This window comes from Myodes glareolus, chromosome 18 (assembly GCF_982192425.1).
Source record: "Myodes glareolus chromosome 18, mMyoGla1.1, whole genome shotgun sequence".
Lineage (NCBI taxonomy): Eukaryota > Metazoa > Chordata > Mammalia > Rodentia > Cricetidae > Myodes > Myodes glareolus.
This window is the reverse complement of record NC_142043.1, coordinates 60,559,331-60,579,992: the sequence shown is the minus strand read 5'-3', so window position 1 is coordinate 60,579,992 and position 20,662 is coordinate 60,559,331. Positions and strand designations below refer to the sequence as shown.

General features: G+C 48.1%; 1 protein-coding gene across 1 annotated transcript; it reads left to right on the top strand.

Annotated features, from left to right (window-relative positions):
• Positions 1–8,775: 8,775 nt before the first annotated feature.
• On the top strand, positions 8,776–16,474 carry LOC125411410 (glutathione S-transferase theta-4). The gene is made up of 5 exons (XM_048451477.3): positions 8,776–9,050; positions 11,162–11,249; positions 13,333–13,483; positions 14,544–14,720; positions 16,150–16,474. Exons 1-5 carry the CDS (start codon positions 8,939–8,941, stop codon positions 16,342–16,344), a joined length of 723 nt encoding a protein of 240 aa, XP_048307434.2. The 5' UTR covers positions 8,776–8,938; the 3' UTR covers positions 16,345–16,474.
• The last annotated feature ends 4,188 nt before the right edge of the window (positions 16,475–20,662 follow it).

Below are 20,662 nucleotides of genomic sequence, written 5' to 3'. Positions count from 1 at the left end.
GAGGGCTCAAGGTAGGTTCATGCAAATTCCAGCTGGAAGAGTGGACAATCCCTCCAAGATGTCTGTATTCTTCCAAGGAGATGAAATAGCCCTCTGACTCTGTTTGCTCATGGAAGTTTCCTGACCTTGTTCTTTTCAGGTCATGATGAGCAGATTTCCCTTAGGCCAGACATCCCTTCTCACTAACTGGATCAGATATGGCTCATGAATGGATGGGCCCCTGAATGTCCCTAGCCTTCACTCTGCCTGACCCTCCTTCTCTGGGCTCAGACACTTGGTTTGCTAGTGTCCCTAAAGTCGCCTCCAGCACTGGCAAGGAACTGATTTGGGTACCTCATTCTTCACTCTTTCCCTCTATTCTGGTGACTTTTCTCAGTAAATTCTTCCTTGAATCTTGACAAAAAAGAAATGCCCATTTCTGCCACTTTCATCCCCTTGACCGTTAGCAGCTTCCATCTTCTGGTCAGACACCTACAGCCAGTGTGGTGGCTCAAATGGGAAATGCGCCCCCATAGGTTCACGTATTTGAACACTTGGTCCCCAGTTGGTGGTCCATTTTTGGGGGAAAGGTTATGTAATTTTTAGGGTGTGGCACCTTGCTAGAGGAAGTATGTCAGTGGAGGCGAGCTTTGGAAGCTTATAACCCCACCCCCTTCTAGTTCAATCTCTGCTGCCTGTGGTTGGAGGCGTGGTCTCTCAGCCTCCTGCTCCAGCTGCCACTGCCACCATGCCTCTCTCACCGTTATGGACCCGAACCCTCTGCAAACATAAGCCAACATTTCTTCATTTCTTTTGGGCGTGCTCTTTATCACAGGAGCAGAACAGGAACTGATAAGAGCCGCCATTGCTCTTGAGCGTCTGACATCATTTTTAAATTCCAAAAGTGCATCTCTATCGAAGGACCTCCTGTTTGCCATGTTGTCTTCTTTTCTCCAGACTTCTGTTCTCCGTACTTAAAGTATTTGGATTTTAGCATGTTCTCCTGTCCAAGGATAAGAAGCTGTGTTTTCCTTTGATGGAATGACGTCGTACTGCTGGCGTTTGTGATATTAAACACTTGCATCAATTCTATCATGGATACAGAGTTACAATCAACAAAAAAACACAAAGACAATTTTCTTGCTGGACATGTTGGTGGAGGCTGTTCATTCTTTCCCGGCTGCCCAGACTCTAAATAATCACACAGAAACTATATTATTTGCAATACTGTTTGGCCAATAGCTTAAGTATATTTCTAGCTAGCTCTTATATCCTAAACTAACCCATCTCCCTTAATCTGTGCATCACCACAAGGTCGTGGTCTACCAGCAAAGTTTTGGTGGGCTCCAGCAGAGGCATCTGTCTCCTATGGTGGCTACATGGCTTCTCTTCAACTCTGCCTTTTTTCTCCCAGCATTCAGTTTAGTTTCCCCACTTAGCTCTATTCCGTTAAGCCACTGGCAGAAATAGCTTTATTCATTAACCAATAAATGCAACACAAATACAGAAGGATTTCTTACACCACTGGGCATTTGCCTACAGACTTAGCAGCAAATCCTACATTTGCTGGTTAACATCACAGGACCTATGGAAGTTCTAGGTTGGAACTAAAACCAGGAACTGGATGTGGGCCCGGGAAAGACTGCGCAAAAGCCAACACTAATTCTTTTGAACAGGATCTCTTCACATCCACATTTTCACGAGGTCTCACAGGATTCCCAATGTTTATATACACTCTGCTTTTGTTTTGGTGACACCTGTAGCCTAACTTACCTTGAATCCATAGGTTCCTGCCCCTACTTTCAAAGTGCTAGGATTATAGATAGCACCGTTCTTCTCCAGCCACCTAAGTAAGATTTTATATTCGTGTTACAATCCTTAGGAAAAATGATAATCCAGCTTCACTAGTGAGAAGAGAGGCGGAAATCAACCCCCAATGGTGTCAGATACGGATGTTAAAAGTGTTGACTAGACAATAAGTACAAAGGATGGGGCTAAACACACGAGCAAGAAGCAAAAATATTGAAAAGTCTCAGATTTGACTTCAAAACAGATACTGAGACAGATTTTTAGAAATATGGAGTTTGTTCACAGAATTATTAGGGACTAGAGAGATGGGTCAGAGGCTAAGGGCGCCTGCTGTTCTTCCAGGGAACCTGGCTTTGGTTTCCAGCACCCACGTACGTACTGGTTTATAACTGCCTGTCACTCCAGGCCCAGGGAATCTGATACCCTCTTTTGGCCTCCTCAGGCATTGCAGGTACTTGGTGCACAGACATACACACAGGCAGAATACATGTAAAAATAAATAAATTCTAAAATATTTTAAAAGAAGTCATTAATGCTTTGGCCTATCTAAAACACTCCCTATGTTTCAGTGTCCTTCTGGAGCCTACACCCAAGATGTATCTTTCTTTTCTTTTCTTTTTTTTTTTTTTAAAGATGAAACACTGGAGTCATTTTTTAAAAAGATTTATTTATTTATTATGTACACAGTGTTTAACCTCCATGTATGCCTGCAGGCCAGAAGAGGGCATCAGATCTCATTACAGATGGTTGTGAGCCACCATGTGGGTTGCTGGGAATTGAACTCAGGACCTCTGGAAGAGCAGTCAGTGTTCTTAACCTCTGAGCCACCTCTCCAGCCCCCAAGATGTATATCTTTCAAGCATCTCAAAAAGACATTGGAGATTTGAAAATGAAACAAAAGCAAGTAGAAGTTCTAGAAATAAGAAAAAAAACTGTCATTACTATAAAAATAAAAGAGAAATGATGAATGAAGTAAAAGACAGATCTAAAGAAACTACCCAGAATGTAGTAGACAAACGGGGAGTGAAAGAAAATTATGAAAGGAGAAATGTAGAGACAGACATATAGAATGGGATCTAACTTGTACCTCATTGAAGTTCCAGGAGAAGAGAAAGAACCAGGAGAGGTACTGCTGAGGCAGGATTTTGAAAATACTTAAGAAATAGAAACTTTCAAATGAAGAGTGTAGGGGACAGCTAGGAAAGAAGAATTTTGTAGCAAGATTTCTGATTGACCAAAGAAGTAGAGAAGTCAACCACTAGTTCTTGTCTCTATGAAATCCTCAGACTGAATGGGGTATCTTGCCTCTACAAGTTCTCGGACTGAATGTGCTGAGTTCCTGTCTCCTCCCACCTTATATTCCTCTTCATGCCCAGCCATATCTCTCCTGTCTCCACCTCCCTAGTGCTGGGATCAAAGGTGTAAGCTCTGTTTCTCTTTTAGACTGAGTCGATCTTGTGTAGCTCAGTGTGGCCTTGAACTCACAGAGATCCATTTGTCTCTGTCTCCCGAGTGCTGGGCTTAAAGGTGTGTGCCACCACTGCCTGGCCTCTATAGCTAACTAGTGTGGCTAGCTTCACACTCTGATCTGCAGGTGTAATTCAGGAAGTACATGAGAACTCATGACAAAAGATAACAAATTTTATTGCTATAAAATATGAAAACCGTTGTGGTCCTCAGCTCTGTGGGCACTGGGAGCTGTGAACAGAATTGAGATCACCAACTAAGAAAGAACATGAGTGCTTTTGTCTGACTTATAGTACCTCAGACCGCGCCCTAATGGGCCAGTATCCAGAAGGCTTATTGCTATTGGCTGAAATGAATTCCCACACCTCCCCCTTTTGTCTAAATAAATGGGTTTTAAACTTAACACAAAACTAAATACAATAAGAACAAATATCAAGTATTGTCCAGGGAAAAGGAAAAAACACACAAAAATATAACTACAACCAATATGAACAACATCAAACAAGAAACATAGCTAAATGTCCAGTCTAAGGTAATTAACAAATAACAGAGGTCATCCATAGCTGTCCTATACTTAGGAGTGTAAGTCTTACACTAAAATGCCTTAGCTAAGTTATGGGAGAAAAGTAGCTATGACTATCTAGTCTTTAACCCATCAAAGATCTGAAAAGGGAAATTGTTGGGCCAAAATTATCTCAGGGCCTGTACCTTGAGGCCTGTAGGACAGAGAAAAGCCTGGCTCGAGTTTGAGGGGTAGTCAAAGCTACCCAGTGAGGATGAGACAGTAAAATCTAGGTAGACGCCCCTCCAGCCAGAGGAAGGGCTTGGCTGTCTCTCATTGGCTGAAGGTACCCCCACATCACAAAATATCATTAAGTGTATAAGCTGATGCTCACGGTGATAAACTGAGTTCCTGCTTTGACTTGACTCCCTCTAGCATCTGATTGTCATGCACCATGGAACTGCAGAATGGGCAGATAGCGCGCTCACCTTTTTCTGGGGAACAAGGAGGCTAAGGAGGCCTGGCAACTGGTGCCGCCGGAAGGTGGAGTGGCTGGTCCCTGAGCAAAGCAGTTGTCAAAATGAGTGGGACCCCATAATGGGTACCGCAACTTCACACAAAAACGATCCAGTGCTTAAGGCGGGGGGGGGGGGCACTCCCAGAGTGTACTCTCTAGTCGATCAAACAGCTGATGTGATCATAAAAATCAGGGACACGTCCCTCCGACATCATGGAAAAGATCCCTCTAAATTAATAATTCCATTCAAAATTAAGGATTTAGAACGGGCAGCCAGACATTGTTCTCTGTTGAGCCTTTCCCTGGAGAGATTTCTGGGGACCCCGAACACCCACTTTGGGGAGTCCCAGTTAGTGAAGCTATATCAAGAACTACACTGGAGTGTTCCCTTATTCTTTCCTTCTAGGCCCCTGCCCCAAGCGTTCACTGTTTGCACAGATGGCGAAAAGAATGGGGCTGCCTTTGTAGTTTTCCCTGCAAGGGGGACCAAGATAAAGATGACCAAAATTCCCCCTTGTGGGGGATCCACTCAATATAAGGAAACAATGGCCGTATATATTGCTCCACAAGAGGTGCCAGAACCCTGCAACCTCTATTCAGACAGCTCTTATCTGGTGAACCTACTGCCACACTTACCCTATGCCTGTATCAGATTGGATGCTAATCCTATTTCTGCCTTGATGATACAACTCGGATCACTCTTAGAAGGTAGACAAAATCCCACGTATATTCAACATTTCAGAGGACATCAAAACCTCCCTGGCCTCATTTCCCAAGGGAATGCTGCTGTGGATGCTGCAGCTTCAGGGACCTGTCTCATAGAGGTCTCAACTCTGCCGGTACAAAATGCTACCCAAATGCATTACTTAACTCATGTCAACTGGAGAGGACTCAAATACCTATACTACCAGATCCTCACAACAGAATTAAAGAATTGTTTATACATGTAAGACTTGCAAACAGTTTCTCCGCATCCCCCTCCCTCCCCCCGCCATTTTACAAGGGCCGGGGGTGAACCCAAGGGGGTTAGAACCCAATATCATCTGGCAAACGGATGTAAGTACTATGGAGAGGGCATTGGTTCCCACGCAATGGGGAGCGGCCTGGGTGTGTGAGTCAGGGATAGGCCCTGACTGCCAGACTGTGGTTCAGGTTGTAGGGGTGGGAACAGCAGAGGACAGGGCAGTCCACGAACTATCACTGGTTATAGCTCCTCAAGGAGGAGGAGGCCAGCGTCTGAGGGTCTTCAAGGCCATTGTTACATCCCAGTCCATCATTAATCATAAATACCAGAGAGTGATCTCCTGGGTCTGCTCCTGTATGAAGAAGGGTGCAGGCTGGCATGGTAACTATGTCCAGAGCATTTTTTAAAATGCCCTATGAGGACAGGTATGGGGAAAAGATATAGCATCACAGGCATCGAGAGACACAGGGGAGGAGTCCAGATTGCGTTCATCTTTCCATCGCCTGCTGACGGGTGCTGGCTGTCTCTAAAGAGAGCTGGGCAGACAGGCCACCCTGATCACAAATCCCCAAGTCCCCTTGCAGGCCACTAGGAACCCCAACTGAGTTCAGAGCAGCCATGCAGCCTTCTTTGCTCTTGTCCTTCTTAGGCTGACTCTCAGGTGTTTTTGTTTTTTTTTTTGTCCCTGGCAGTCAGTGGTCCCCTTAGATCTTGGAATTGTTCTCTGCCTGGGGCCTCAGGAGGGCTCAGGGATGCATCCCTCCCCTTTGTTAGCGTCTGAAGAATGGGAGGGCAGCTGCAACATGCTGTTGGGACAGCTGTGGCTGGGGACCTTTTGATCACAGAGCCTTTGTGTGATTCTCTCTCCAGAAATCAGGCCATCCTCCCACGCAACTCACTCCAGAGTTGATTAACCACACAGGCAGCTAATCCTAGTTTGCTTTCTGTTGCCGTGATAAAGATGACAACCTAAAGGAGCTTGGGGAGGAAAGAGTTGATTTCATCATACAACTCATAGTCCATTATTCAGAAAGGCCAGGAATTCAAAGGCAGGAATCTGGAATCTAGAACGGAAGCAGAGGCCTTGGAGATACACTGCTTACTGCTTTGCCCCCTCATGGCTTGCTCAGTTTGCATTCTTATATTACCCAGGACCCCTTGCCCAGAAGAACATGCCCTCCCACATCAATCATCAATCAAGATAACAACCCACAGACTTACTTGTGTGCAGGTCAATCCGATTGAAGCATTTTCTCAGTTAAGGTTCTGTCTTCCCACATGACCCTAGCTTGTGTCAAGTTGATCTCTCCTCCCTAAAAGGAAACTAAACCCCTTTCCAGCAAATAGATCTTGTCTTAGTTAGGGCTTCTGTTGCTGTGAAGAGACACCATGACCATGACAACTCTTATAAAGGAAAACATTTCTTGGGGCGGGCTTACAGTTTCAGAGGTTTAGTACATTATCGTCATGGGAAGCATGGTGGCATGCAGGCAGACATGGTGCCAGGGAAGGAGCTGAGAGTTCTACATCCACATCCAGAATGGTAGGCAGCAGGAAGAAAATGCCACACTGGGCATGGCTTGAGTATCTGAGACCTCAAAGCCCACCACCAGTGACACACTTTCCCCAACAGGGCCACCCCTCCTCCAATAAGACCAGACCTCCTAATAGTGCACTCCCTATGGGCCTTTGGGGCCCATTTTTATTCAAACCACACTTAGCTGAGTACTGTCCCTCCCCCTTGCGACAACAGTTAAGCCCAGCTGCCTGATAGGCTAACACAAAAGAACCCTGACTTTTATCTAGTGCCTTCCTTCCATGTGACTCTTGACATGTAGACCAGACTGTTGATTTTTGTCTCCAAGACTCACTGTTGAATGGGGGGGGGGGGTGACATCAACAAGTCAGTGAGCAAACACCTGTCCGTTCCCCTGTGCTTAGCCCTGTTGCTCCATTTTGCTTTCCTGTTGAGCTAGCTGTCCATGCTCCATTCATTCACAGGACTGTGACAAATCCAAGTCTCTACAGGGCCACCAGCATGGGATGGGGCTGCTGTGTCCAAAGGCAATGTGGGCTAGGGGTTTCTGGCACATCTGAAGATGCCAGATCAGGGCCTAGATTCCCACCGCCAGGCAGTGGTGAGACCCCTTGCTCTCTTGGTCCTGTCTGCTTTCGCAAGGCAGATTCTGTTTGCCTGGGCTCTGGGCCATCTCTGGCTCCTATCTCAGGCATGCTTCTCCACTGTGGACCAGTGAGGCAATAGTGTACAGGGTAGAGCTTATCCTTGAAGAGAACCAAGGACCTGGCAAAGTTTCAGTCCTACATCTTTGTCCTGGTTCCTCATTCCAGGGGCAGAAGCTACAGTGACTGTCTGAGTGTTTCTACTGCTGTGATGAAACACAGTGACCAAAGGGCAAGTCGTGGAGGAAAGGGTTTATTTAGCTCACACTTCCACAGCACAGTTCATCAGAGGAGGAGGTCAGGAACTCAAGAAAGGCAGGAACCTGGAGGCAGGAGCTGATGCAGAGGCCATGGAGGGGGCTGCTTACTACTTGCTCAACCTGCTTTCTTATAGAACCCAGGACCACCAGGCCAGGGATGGCACCGCCCACCATGTGCTGGACCCTCCCCCATCAATCACTGCTTAAGAAAATGCCCTACATGGAGCTGGAGAGATGGCTCAGTGGTTAAGAGCATTGCCTGCTCTTCCAAAGGTCCTGAGTTCAATTTCCAGCAACCACATGGTGGCTCACAACCATCTGTAATGGGGTTTGGTGCCCTCTTCTGGCCTGCAGGCATACACACAGACAGAATATTGTATACATAATAAATAAAAAAAAAAAAAAAAAACGCCCTACAGGCTTGCCTACAGCCTGATCTTATGGAGACATTTTCTCAACTGAGGCTCTGTCCCCTCTGATGACTCTAGCTTGTGTCAAGTTGACATAAACTAGCCAATACAGTGACCTTGCTTGTCACTGTCAGAGTGACAAAAGGCTTATGTGGGGTATTCACTCACCCAGCCAAGGCATGAGCTGTTCCTGAAACTATGGATGATGTCATCCCTACACAATGTGAATGTGTGTGTTGTGGGGTGTATGCCCATCTCCCAAAGTCCTACCCTCTGGTAGGCTTCAGATCCCGTGAAAAGCATGGGGGAAGGCTAGTTCCAGGATAGGCTCCAAAGCTACAGAGAAACCCTGTCTCGGAAAAAAAAAAAATTCGATGGAGCACTTAACTTTTCCCAATTCTTTCCCAGCCACATTTCAGAGTAGATTTACCCGTGGATAGCCCAGTCTTTACGTCAGGCCATGCAGACTCAGTCCTTGTCTTTTTCTTATTCCGAACCTGCAAGTTCCCTTTCATCCTATTCTTCAGAGAAGGCCTGGCCCTGGGGATGCTCTCAGACGTGAACTTTTCTCAGACAGATGTCTGTGGGGCTGAGCCACAGAGTACATGCTCAATAGGAACCTGTCCCAGCCCTCTGGGAAGTCCCCTCGACACCCCAAAGTCTCAGAATCTTTGCTATTGTAAGAATTCCAGGTCCCCTGGCCTCATGAGAACATCAAGGGATGTAAGTTCCAGAATGCAGGGCCCTCAGCTCAGGTGGGAGAGGGCCTAGACCTGGGAGCTCAGGCTAGACACGGGCCCGGGTCTGTGCTCCACCCACTGTGGCTGTGGGCTTGGCAAACATCTCAACATGGGCCTGGAGCTGTATATGGACTTGCTGTCAGCACCTTGCCGTGCCGTCTACATCTTTGCCAAGAAGAATGGCATCCCCTTTGACTTCCAGTTTGTGGATCTCCTAAAAGGTCAGTCCTCAGCACTGCCAGGAAGCCTGGTCCTGAGGGGCTCCCAGGGTGCCTAGTGAGAGTGCTTCTGAGGGTCAAAGGTCAGCAAGGGAACCAGAGGTGAAAGAGATACCAAGGTGCTCAGGCCTTGTCCCTATCTAGCCTAACCTTCGCCAGCCACCATGAATGGCAGTCTCCCTGTTGGGGTGCAGAGGATCTTTGGCGGTCAGGAAGGAGAGCTGCTAGGCCAGCCTCAGACTCTGAGCCAGAGCTTTGGCCATCACCTCTACAGGTCTCACATCTTGTTATCTGTAGAACCCACCAACCAGGCTGACGCAGGACACACCCATTACCATGGGACAGAGCATATAATACTCAGTCTGTCCCCACTCTCCCTCAGGGTGTGCCCACCCTCCTCCAGTCTGTGCCCATCCTCCCCCAGTCTGTACCCATCCTCCCCCAGTCTGTACCCACCCTCCCCCAGTATGTGCCCACCCTCCCTCAGTCTGGGCCCATCCTCCCCCAGTCTGTACCCACCCTCCCCCAGTCTGTACCCACCCTCCCCCAGTATGTGCCCACCCTCCTCCAGTCTGTGCCCACCCTCCCCCAGTCTGGGCCCATCCTCCCCCAGTCTGTACCCACCCTCCCCCAGTCTGTACCCACCCTCCCCCAGTCTGTGCCCACCCTCCCCCAGTCTGTGCCCACCCTTCCCCAGTCTGTACCCACCCTCCCCCAGTCTGTGCCCACCCTCCTCCAGTCTGTGCCCACCCTCCCCCAGTATGTGCCCACCCTCCTCCAGTCTGTGCCCACCCTCCCCCAGTATGTGCCCACCCTCCTCCAGTCTGTGCCCACCCTCCCCCAGTATGTGCCCACCCTCCTCCAGTCTGTGCCCACCCTTCCCCAGTCTGCGCCTACCCTCCCCCAGTCTGTGCCCACCCTTCCCCAGTCTGTACCCACCCTCCCCCAGTCTGTACCCACCCTCCCCCAGTATGTGCCCACCCTCCTCCAGTCTGTGCCCACCCTCCCCCAGTATGTGCCCACCCTCCTCCAGTCTGTGCCCACCCTCTCCCAGTCTGTGCCCACCCTCCCCCAGTCTGTGCCCACCCTCCCCCAGTCTGTGCCCACCCTCCCCCAGTCTGTGCCCACCCTCCCCCAGTCTGTGCCCACCCTCCCCCAGTCTGTGCCCACCCTCTCCCAGTCTGTGCCCACCCTCCCCCAGTCTGTGCCCACCTTCCCCCAGTCTGTGCCCACCCTCCCCCAGTCTGTGCCCACCCTCCCCCAGTCTGTGCCCACCCTCCCCCAGTCTGTGCCCACCCACTCCCAGTGTTCAAACCTGCTCTGGGATTAGGACTGTGGCTCAGTGATAAAGCACTTGCTTAGCATGCCACAAACAAGACCCTTGGTTTGATGCTCAGATTGTGCACGTGTGCGCACGCGCACAAACACTCACATGCACAAATAAAAAAAGAAGGAGAAGAAGGAGGAGATAAATGACAGGAACATGAAAACAAATGTACTCAAGGATGCACAGACCCTCACCCCCCGTGGGGATCGGTGGGTCAAGATCCACGACACCGAGGAGAGAGAGCTTCTAGACTGCGCAGTAGACAGTAGACGTGGGAGCTGCAGAAATGGAGGAGGTGTGTTGGACTCCCATTGGGTTTCCTCTTGCAAACAGGGGTCAGGAGGGATTAGTATTCCCGCTTGCTGTGGAGTTCTCTGTAGATATCAAGGGACCTTGGGTGCGTTTGCAGGGTTCTGCAAGCTTCACGATTCAGCGGCCCAATCCCTTCAAAGGGGAAACAAGAGTGAGTGAGCAGTAATGAGACCAAAGGCCGCACTTAGGTCCCTAGGGCTGAGGTTGTTTCACAGGGTGTGGTTTTTAGGCCTTGGGTGAAGCTTGAACTTCTAGCGTCTGGGAGCCAAAGGGATGGTTTGATCCCTGGCAAAGGGGGTCGCAAGGGGAGGAGGGATCTTTCCTAACCCTGACCTCGGCAATATCTCTGCTTTCCCCATGATCTAGGGTAAGCTACAGGGTTCTTGAGGCCTCGGTTTCCCCCTTTTGTCTCTAGAAGCCCAAGTTCTCTTTCCGCTGGGGTCCCCAAAGCCCCAGATCCTCCCTGCCCCCTCAGGTCACCACCATAGCAAGGAATATGTCGAAATCAACCCCCTGAGGAAGGTCCCCAGCCTCAGAGACGGAAAGTTCATCTTATGTGAAAGGTAAGGGCCTGTCTCTGCTCCTCCTGGGAGATTCAGTGGGAACAGACCTGCCTGCCAGCATTTATTTATTTATTTGTTTGTTTGTTTGTTTATTTCCTGAGACGAGGCAAGATTGACGTACACTTGAATGGCCTAGCACTCACTATGTAGACAAGGCTGGCCTTAATCTCAAAGAGATTCATCTGTCTCTATATCCCAAGTCCTGGGATTTTCAGCAAACCTCACACAGCCATCTCCTGGCTTCTGTAGCTATCCACTTTGTCTCCTCGACACCTCCCTCTGTTCGTCCTCCTTCCACACACCCCATCACTCTACCCGTGAGGGCTTAGAAATATCCCACTAAGAAACAAAGACTCTAACACATACATCGCCCAATACCATTATGACAATGGGTGAAATTACCGAGCCTTCCCAGATTTTATCCTCAGCCAGCTCATATTCAAGTTCCACATTTACATACATGAGTATGTAAATGCACTGAGTGCAGGTCTGGTGCCTGGGAGGCCAGAAGAGCTCATCAAATCTCCTGGAACCAGTGTTATGGATGGTTGTGAGCCACCATGTGGGGGCTAGAAACCAGACCAGGGTCCTCTAGGAGAGCAGCAAGTGCCCTTGACCACTGAGCCTCCACGGCAGTCCCTCTTAAGTCCTGTTTAGTCGGTTTGGGGTTGCTGTGACAGAATTTGGCAGTGTGGATGATTCTAACAAGCAGAAGGTTGACTTCCGCTTGTGGTTCTAAAGGTTGTAAAGTCCAGGAGAGTGGAACTGTTATCTGGCTTAGCATCTGCCTTTCCTTTGGGTCCTAGTAACAGAGAGATTACAACGCGGTGAGCAAGCAAGCGAGCTGGGGAGGGAGAGCATCTGTGTGTGTGCTTACAGAACTAAACCACCTGTGTCAACCTGGTCACCTATTAATCATTTTAACCATGCATGAATCAATCTGCCCTTGCGATCCCATCACCCTGAGCTGTCCCACCTCCTAAAGTTCCCCTGGTGGGAATGCAATGTCGTTCTGAGATTTAGTGGGACTTGGAAACCATCTCAACTCCGGTTGTTTGATTTCAGCTTGTTTTGTTTCTGATTGGCCTCTTTGTGCGCTCTTCTGTCCTGTGGCATTTCCTACACACACTAACTGTTTGTTTGCAAGCCTGGGTCATCCCTTCCTGCAAAGCTCTGGTCTAACCTCTGCCCTGTATCCTTTGGTCCCCACCACCCCATCCTACACCATCCCCACAAGACCAATACCTCTTGATGGATTATTGCGTGAGCCACCATCTTGGCTTGCCTGAGACTTATTCTACCTCTTCTAACTAGAGGGATATATCCTCTCATCCCTCAAAATCTTAAAAGATTAAGTCTTGGGGCTGGAGGGAAGGCTCCACAGCTAAGAGCCCTAGCCATTCTCCAGAGGACCCAGGCTCCCAGCTCTCACGGAGTGTTTCATACTCTGTAACTCTAGTTTTGGGGGATCAAACTTCTTCCAGCCTGTGAGGGCACCAGACACACAAGAGGTTCACAGACATACACCCAGGCAGAACACTCGTACACAAAAACTAAATTAGGTAAAAAATACTTATCTCCGGCTGTCCTCTCCCACCACGGCAAGCGTCCCACCAGCCACGTGTCTCACTCAGCAGTCCCCAGATGTCCCCACTCTCTCTGGAATCTCAACATTCTTTGCCCCCTCTCTTTCTCTCCAAGATAGGATTTCTCTGTGGTAGTCCTGAAACTTGCTCTGTAGACCAGGCTGGCCTCGAAGTTACAGAGATCTGCCTGCCTCTGCCTCCCAAGCACTGGAATTAAAGGTGTGCACCACCACTGCCTGGCGATTTGGGGAGGGGGGTGCTGCCCTTTCTTATGCCATCCATCAATTCCTGAGCGCCCTTCAGGTCTTCCCCCGTGTCTTGCTGACTATTGGTCTGACATCACAGCTTGGGGTAAGCTTCCCAGAGGAACTTTTTGGGTTCCTCCTTCTCCTGCAGGAATTTAGCACCTAGGGCCTGCCTGTGGTTGAAGGCCATGTCGGGGTGGTGTCGGGGCTTTCAGAAGGTACAATCAGTGCCCCGACTTGCCCTTTCTGTAGTGTGGCCATCCTCTACTACCTATGCCGCAAGTACAGCGCACCTTCCCACTGGTACCCGCCAGACCTACACATGCGCGCCCGTGTGGACGAGTTCATGGCCTGGCAGCATACAGCCATTCAGCTGCCCATGAACAAGATACTGTGGATCAAGGTGAGCGACCCAGCCTGGGGCTCGGGAACAGGAAAACAAAACAATCAGACAGCCTGAAGTCCAGGCCTAGTTCTGCTGACCGAGCCTCTTTTTCCAGGATCCCACATCTGCCTACCTCTCAGAGATTGTGGGATGAACTAAGTAGGACAAAACTTGGCAAAGGCAAAGGGCAACTAGAAAGGGTCAAGACAGGACTCATGACACTTCGTTCTGAGCTAGAGAATACCAGTAAACTTAAAAGGTGACAACCAGCACACATATTCCGACTTCTAGTTTCTGCTTGTGTTTTTAGCTCATTTTCCATTGCTATGATAAAATGCTCCAGGCCGGGTAACTTGTGAAGAAAAGAGGTTTATTTTTTTATTTTATTTCTTGAGATTTATTTATTTATTATGTATACAACATTCTGCCTGCATGTTTGCCTACAGGCCAGAAGAGGGCACCAGATCTTATTACACATAGTTGTGAGCGACCTTGTGTTTGCTGGGATTTGAACTCAGGACCTCTGGAAGACCAGTCAGAGCTCTTAACCTCTGAGCCATCTCTCCAGCCCGAAAAGAAGTTTAGTTAGCACACAGTTTTGGAAGCAGGAAGTCTAAACAGCACGGCACCAGCTCTGAAGAGGGCCCCGGAGCAGATGCTATTACAGTGGAATCAGGTGCTAGCCAGGATTGCCTGCTAAGACGGGGAATCAGAGCTTGCCTTTCCAAAACAGCTTGCTCTCTTGAGTACTGGCTGTGTTCACCTCGATCCCTTCTGAAGTCAGTGCCCCCAGTTAGTCTCCAGGTTTTAAAGATTCCGGCCCCTATCATGTCACCAAGAGGACTGAATTCCCAAACTCATCAACCGTTGGTGAGTGAGACTCACTCAAAGCATGGGACTCCCTGCTCTCCAGGCCTCCAAATCCATCTGAACTCATGGCCCTTGGTAACTGCCCCTTGAGAAAGGCCCAAATGGTGAAATTTACATCCTTGGAAGTGTCCAAGCTCTATACCAAAGCCTGGCAGGGGGAATGGGCTGGAATATTGCCTCTCCATTGTCCACTTCCCTCCCTGCCCAGCTGCTAATCCCAACGATCACGGGTGAGGAGGTTCCTGCTGAGAAGATGGAGCAGGCAATGGATGAGGTGAAGAGAAACCTACAGCAATTTGAGGAGAAGTTTCTGCAGGACAAGATGTTTATCACTGGAGACCACATCTCCCTGGCTGACTTGGTGGCCCTGGTGGAGATGATGCAGGTAGGGGGAGAGGGAAGATGTTTCTGTGACCAGGGCCTGGAGTCTGGGGATAGACCAAGAGAGGCAGATGTGACCACCCTGAGGGTTGTGGGAGCCAGGTCGGGGTGCTTGGACCCACCTGGAAGTGACAGGAAAGAATCAGAGGTTTTGAGTCTAGGAGCATCTTGATCATGGAACTTGACAAGATTCCATGGCATGGAGAGAAGCCAGAGGGAGAGCCGGGGATGCAGAGAAAACCATGGTATACCAGCTAAGATCCCAGATCTCCTCCTGCTGGGCTCGCCAGGAAGAGTATGGAGATTCCTAGTGTCTCTTTCCCAGTTTCCTCTTTTCCAGAGCTCCAGAGGCAGCAGCAGCATTAAGACAGCACTCCCAGTTCTGGATCTGAGCAGTGGAGAGCACTGTGCACTGGAGGCAGACTTGTAGGAGTGCAGGCTTTTCATGTGTTTTACATGTATGCTCAGTTCACACGAGCCAGCTGGTGTATGCAGGACAGTCAGTTTAGACATGTCCAATGTCCTTTTCTTCCTCCCTTACTTCCTTTCTTAAGCTAAGGTTTCACGTGTCTCAGGCCAGCCTCAAACTGGCTATTTAGTTGTCATGACCTTGAACTTTTGATACTCCTGCACACAATGCCCGGTTTGTAGTGTGCTGGGTGCTGAGCCCAGTGCTTTGTGCATGCTATGTAAGTCTGTCTGCTGAGTCACATGCCCAGCCCATTGGCCAGTGTCTTGAGAGGACTTTATAGTTTCCCGCGAGGACTCAAAGTAGCAACTTTAGTCCTAGGACAATGTGTGATGTGGAACAGCTCAAGGAAAACCATTCTGGCCTGCACCAAGCAGGCTGGCCTCAAACTCACAGAGATCGCCTGCCTCTGCCTTCCAAGTACGAGGATTAAGGGCTGGTGCCAAAACAACCCTGGGGCACATGTTTCTTAATGAAGCAGCTAACCTCTAAGCACGTTGCATGCTGAGCCTCTTCTTATTGCTCTTTTCCTGATCACAGAAGGAGGTCCGACACTAGGGAAGGAAGCACTTACGTTCTATTCCTTCCTGGAATGAGAAGTGGGAGTCACCTGGGTCAGGAGTCACCATCTTTGACCAGGACCCTCAAAGCCTGTTTCACATAGACGGTAGAGGTTTGACACTTGCCAAGAAAGACTCATCCTCCCGCTCCTTTTCCAAAAAGATTTATCTATTAAGCATACAATGTACTGCTGGCAAGGAGGTTGTGAGCCACCATGTGGTTGCTGGGAATTGAACTCAGGACCTCTGGAAGAACAGCCAGTGCTCTTACCCTCTGAGCCATCTCTCTAGCACCAAAGCATCCCTTTTCTGCTGAAGCAGATACAGATAACCCTTGAGGCTACAGAAGCCCCGAGCGCAGCTGGTGCTGACGCTGACCACATCTTCCTTTTGTGTACCCATAGCCGATGGGGAGTGACCACAATGTCTTCAACAGCGCCAAACTTGCTGAATGGCGGATGCGAGTGGAGTTAGCCATTGGTTCTGCCCTCTTCTGGGAGGCTCACGACCGACTGGTGAAGTTACCCAGCTGGGACTTCTCGACGCTGGACCCCACGGTCAAGATCAGGATGAGTGAATTTCTGAAGAAGTATAAGTGACCTCAGAGGCTGTTCGTTCTGCAGGGTCTGGCTGTCTCCGCCATCTGAGCCTCTTCCCTTAGGGAAGACACTAAGAAACACCCTGTTCCTTTACCTAATAATAAAAACAAAACAAAACCTGGAACAGTCACCATGGTTGTTATGAGGACAGTAGGTGTGAGCGAAGAGAATGGTACAGGAGGAGGTGACGGTCACAAGTCTTGGTTTCTAAAAAGAATATAAGGCTGGGGAGATGGCACAGAGGGTAAAGTGCTTCTGCCTGCCTTAGTTAGGGTTTCTGTCGCTGTGAAGAGACACCATGACCATAGCAACTCTTATAAATGAAAACGTTTAATTGGGGTGGTGGTTTACATTGTCAGAGGTTCAATCCATTATCATCATGGTGGGACCTAGTGGTATGCAGGCAGACGTGGTGTTGGCTATATCTCGATCAAAAGGCAACAGGAAGTGTACTGTGACATTGGGTGGTATCTTGAGCCTAGGAAATTGCAAAGCCTACCCCCACAGCGACACACTTCCTCCAACAAGGCCTCACCACTCCAACAAAACCACACCTCCTAATAGCGCCACACTGTGAGCTCAAGGGAGCCAATTACATTCAAACTACCACACTGTTTTAGTTCTTAGTTCACATTTCTACTACCCACACTAAAGCCAGGTACAAGTGCCATCCCCAGAGCTCGCTAAGTAGCCGGTTCAGCAGAAATGGCAAGCCCCAGGTTCAACAGCAAAGATGCTAGTTCAAAAACAAGGAGGAAAGCAAAAGAGTAAGCCATCCAACATCAGCATATGGTCTCTGTAGGAGCACCTACCTGTTTGGTTGAAAGCATCACCTCAGCTCCCTGATGCCCCTTTATACAAAGAGTCTGAAATGTTTAGTTGGGGACTTCACCCCAGCCCCTGGCATCCATTTTGAGCCACCTCCCCTGGGAGTTGCCTCAGTCCAAACTCCACCTCCAAGAAAGCCCATCAAATGGTGATCCCTCCACAGGGAGAGTCAAGACCACTCCACAGGCTATTTAAACTGCCTCCCAGAGAATTAACACGTGGCCTCCCCTTTTCCCTCTCTGGTGGTCGTTCTGATTCTCCTTTTTTCCTCTCTGTATTTTTCTGGGGGCCACCCAGGAGTGCTGGCATCCATTAAACCTGGGCATCTTCTAATTTGGTCTGATTTGGTCTAATTTGGATATTCAAAGACTGTATATGATTACATTTTTTTGTTGATAATAGTCAGCAACCTTAAATATCAACATGTAGAAGAATTCAAATAAATTGCTATCACCATGTACAAAACTCAAGTCCAAATGAATCAAAGACCTCAACATAAAACCAGCCACACTGAGCCTCATAGAAGAGAAAGTGCGAAGTACACTTGAACATATTAGCACAGGACACTACTTCCTAAATATAATAACCCCAACAGCACAGACACCGATATTAATAATTAATAAATGAGGCCTCCTGAAGCTGAGAGGTTTCTGTAAAGCAAAGGACACGGTCAAGAAGACAAAATGGCAGCCTACAGATTGGGAAAAAAATCTTCACTAATCTCACATCAGACAGATGTCTGATCTCCAAAATATACAAAGAACATAAGAAACTTGACATCAAAAGAACAAACAATCCAATAAAAAAAATGGAGTGCAGACCTAAACAGAGAACTCTCAACAAAGGAATCTAAAATGACTGAAAGACACTTAAGGAAATGCTCAACAACCTTAGTCATCAGAGAAATGTAAATCAAAACAACTCTGAGATTCCATCTTACACCTGTAAGAATGGCCAAGAACAAAATGCTGATAACAACTTATGCTAGACAGGTTGTGGGGTAAGGGAAACACTCCTGCTTTGCTGGTGGAAGTGAACTTGTACAGCCACTTTGGAAGTCAGTATGGCAATTTCTCAGAAAATTAGGAAACAATCTACCTTAAATCCCAGCAATACCACTTTTGGGTATATACCCAAAGTATGCGCTATCATACCACAAGGACATGTGCTCAGCTGTGTTCATAGCAGCTTTATTTGTAATAGCCATAACCTGAAAACAACCTAGATGCCCCTCAACAAAAGAATGGATGAAGAAAATGTGGTATATTTACATAATGGAGTATTACTCAGTAATAAAAAAAAATGACATCTTGAAATTTGCAAGCAAATGGATGAATCTAGAAAAAAAATATCTTGAGTGAGGTAACCCAGACCCAGAGAGGCAAATATAATATGTACTCACTCATAAATGGCTTTTAGACATAAAGCAAAGAAATTCAGCCTGCAATTCACAATCCCAGAGAACCTAGACAACAAAGAGGACCTTAAGAGAGACATACATGGAACTACATAGGAAGGGGGAAAAAAGATCTCTTTAGTAAATTGGGAGCGTGGGGGTCACAAGAGAGTGGAGGAAGGGAGAGAGTTGGACAAAAATATATAGCTCAGTAAAAATAATTTAAAAAAAAGACAAAAATAAGAATAAAAAATAGCCAGCAATTTCGGGCCAGGCGGTGGTGGTGCACGACTTTAATCCCAGCACTTGAGAAGCAGAGGCACGTGGATCTCTGTGAGTTCGAGGCCAGCCTGGTCTACACCAGCTAGTTCCAGGACAGGCTCTAAAGCTACAGGGAAACCCTGTCTCGGAAAAAACAAAACAACAACAACAACAAAAACCCCAGCAACTTCAATACCTCCTTTCAATAATAGACTAGAGTATCTGGACAGACGATTATTAAGGAACAATGAGATACAACAGAGTTGACCTTCTAGACCATTCCCCACAGGAGAATAAATACTTTTCTCAACTTCACCTGGAATGAAGACACTGTATGACTCATTACAACATTGAGAAGAGGGAATCACGGAAACTCTATTCTCTGAATCAAAACGTAATGAAGTTAGAAATCATTAACAGGGCCAGTGAGATGGTGCAGCAGATAAAGCAGTCTGCTGCCAAACCTGATGACCCACATTCAATCCCTGAGACCCCTAGGGTTGAAGGAGAGAACCAACTCTCCAGAACTGTCCTCTGACCTTTGAGCGCGCGCGCACACACACGCGCGCACAAACACACACACAACTAAAAACGCAATAACACATTTCAAAAAAGGAATCAGTAACAAAAGAAAGAATTGGTTCTGGTGAGCCTACAAATATTGTAAATTCTGCAGAAATCTTGTGAAATCATGGCATTTCTCCCTTCTATAGTATCCCAGCAATGTATAAGCCTGACTTTTCCTATAGGGCAACCGGATACCTCCCCTCACACCATGAAGCCATGGTGTGGAAAGGATTCATTCAGTCAAGTCTTTGTTCTCACAGCCAAAATCTACAAACCTCCTTTATTGACAGTACTCAGTGATAAGAAGTGAGCGCGACTCAGAAAGGTGTAATCTGCTGGTCTTCTCGCTCAGAGAAGAGCGAGTAACAGAAGAAGAGTAACAGGCTACTAATACTCTTTATTAACCCTTCACCATGGTTTCACCTAACATAAGATACAGCCCAGGAAATCAACTGTTTATACAGGGAAATTGCCTAAGTCGCTTATACGAGCTTCAGAGAGAAAACTTCTCACCTGGGCACCCTGCTGGAGTCAAAAGCAAGATCCCCAGAAGAAATCCCTTATAACTCAACCAGTTAGATATTAATGCAGGTCAAGCCCACAGGTTAGTATAAAGACCGAGGCTGTGTTTCAGCCCCAGGGGAACATCACAGCCACGCCCCCTCTGACGCATAAGGCGCCTCCTTGCCAGATCCACCGGGTTTTGTGACTCTGGAAATGTATGCTCCATACCATTGTTAGCACCTATGGGATTGCTAACTTGTCTGCACACCTATATAAACGGAAAGCTTGGTGGAGATTCTCCCTTCCTAAGCTTTGCCCTTACCCTAGGCTTTGCCTTATACCTTACTGTTTGGTCGAAAGCGCCACCTCAGTTCCCTGAAACCCCTTTAAACAAAGAGTCTGGAATATTTAGTAGGGGGCGTCACCCCAGCCCCCTGGTATCCATTTTTGAAATGCTGGGCAGAAAACTCCATTCCAAGCCCCCTCCCCTGGGAGTTGCCGCAATCCAAACTCCACCTCTGAGAAAGTCCGCCAAACAGTGACCCCTCCCCAGGGAAAGTCAAGACCACTCCCACAGGCTAATTAATTGCCCCCAGAGAATGAACACCTGGTCTTTCTTTTTCCCTCTTTCCCTCTCCGTATTTTCCCAGGGCGACCCCGGAGTGCTGGCAGCCATTAAACCTGGGTATCTTTTAATTCGGTCTGATTGGGATCATTTGCATCAGTGGAGAGGTTGGTCATGTAAGAAAATAAACTTAACAC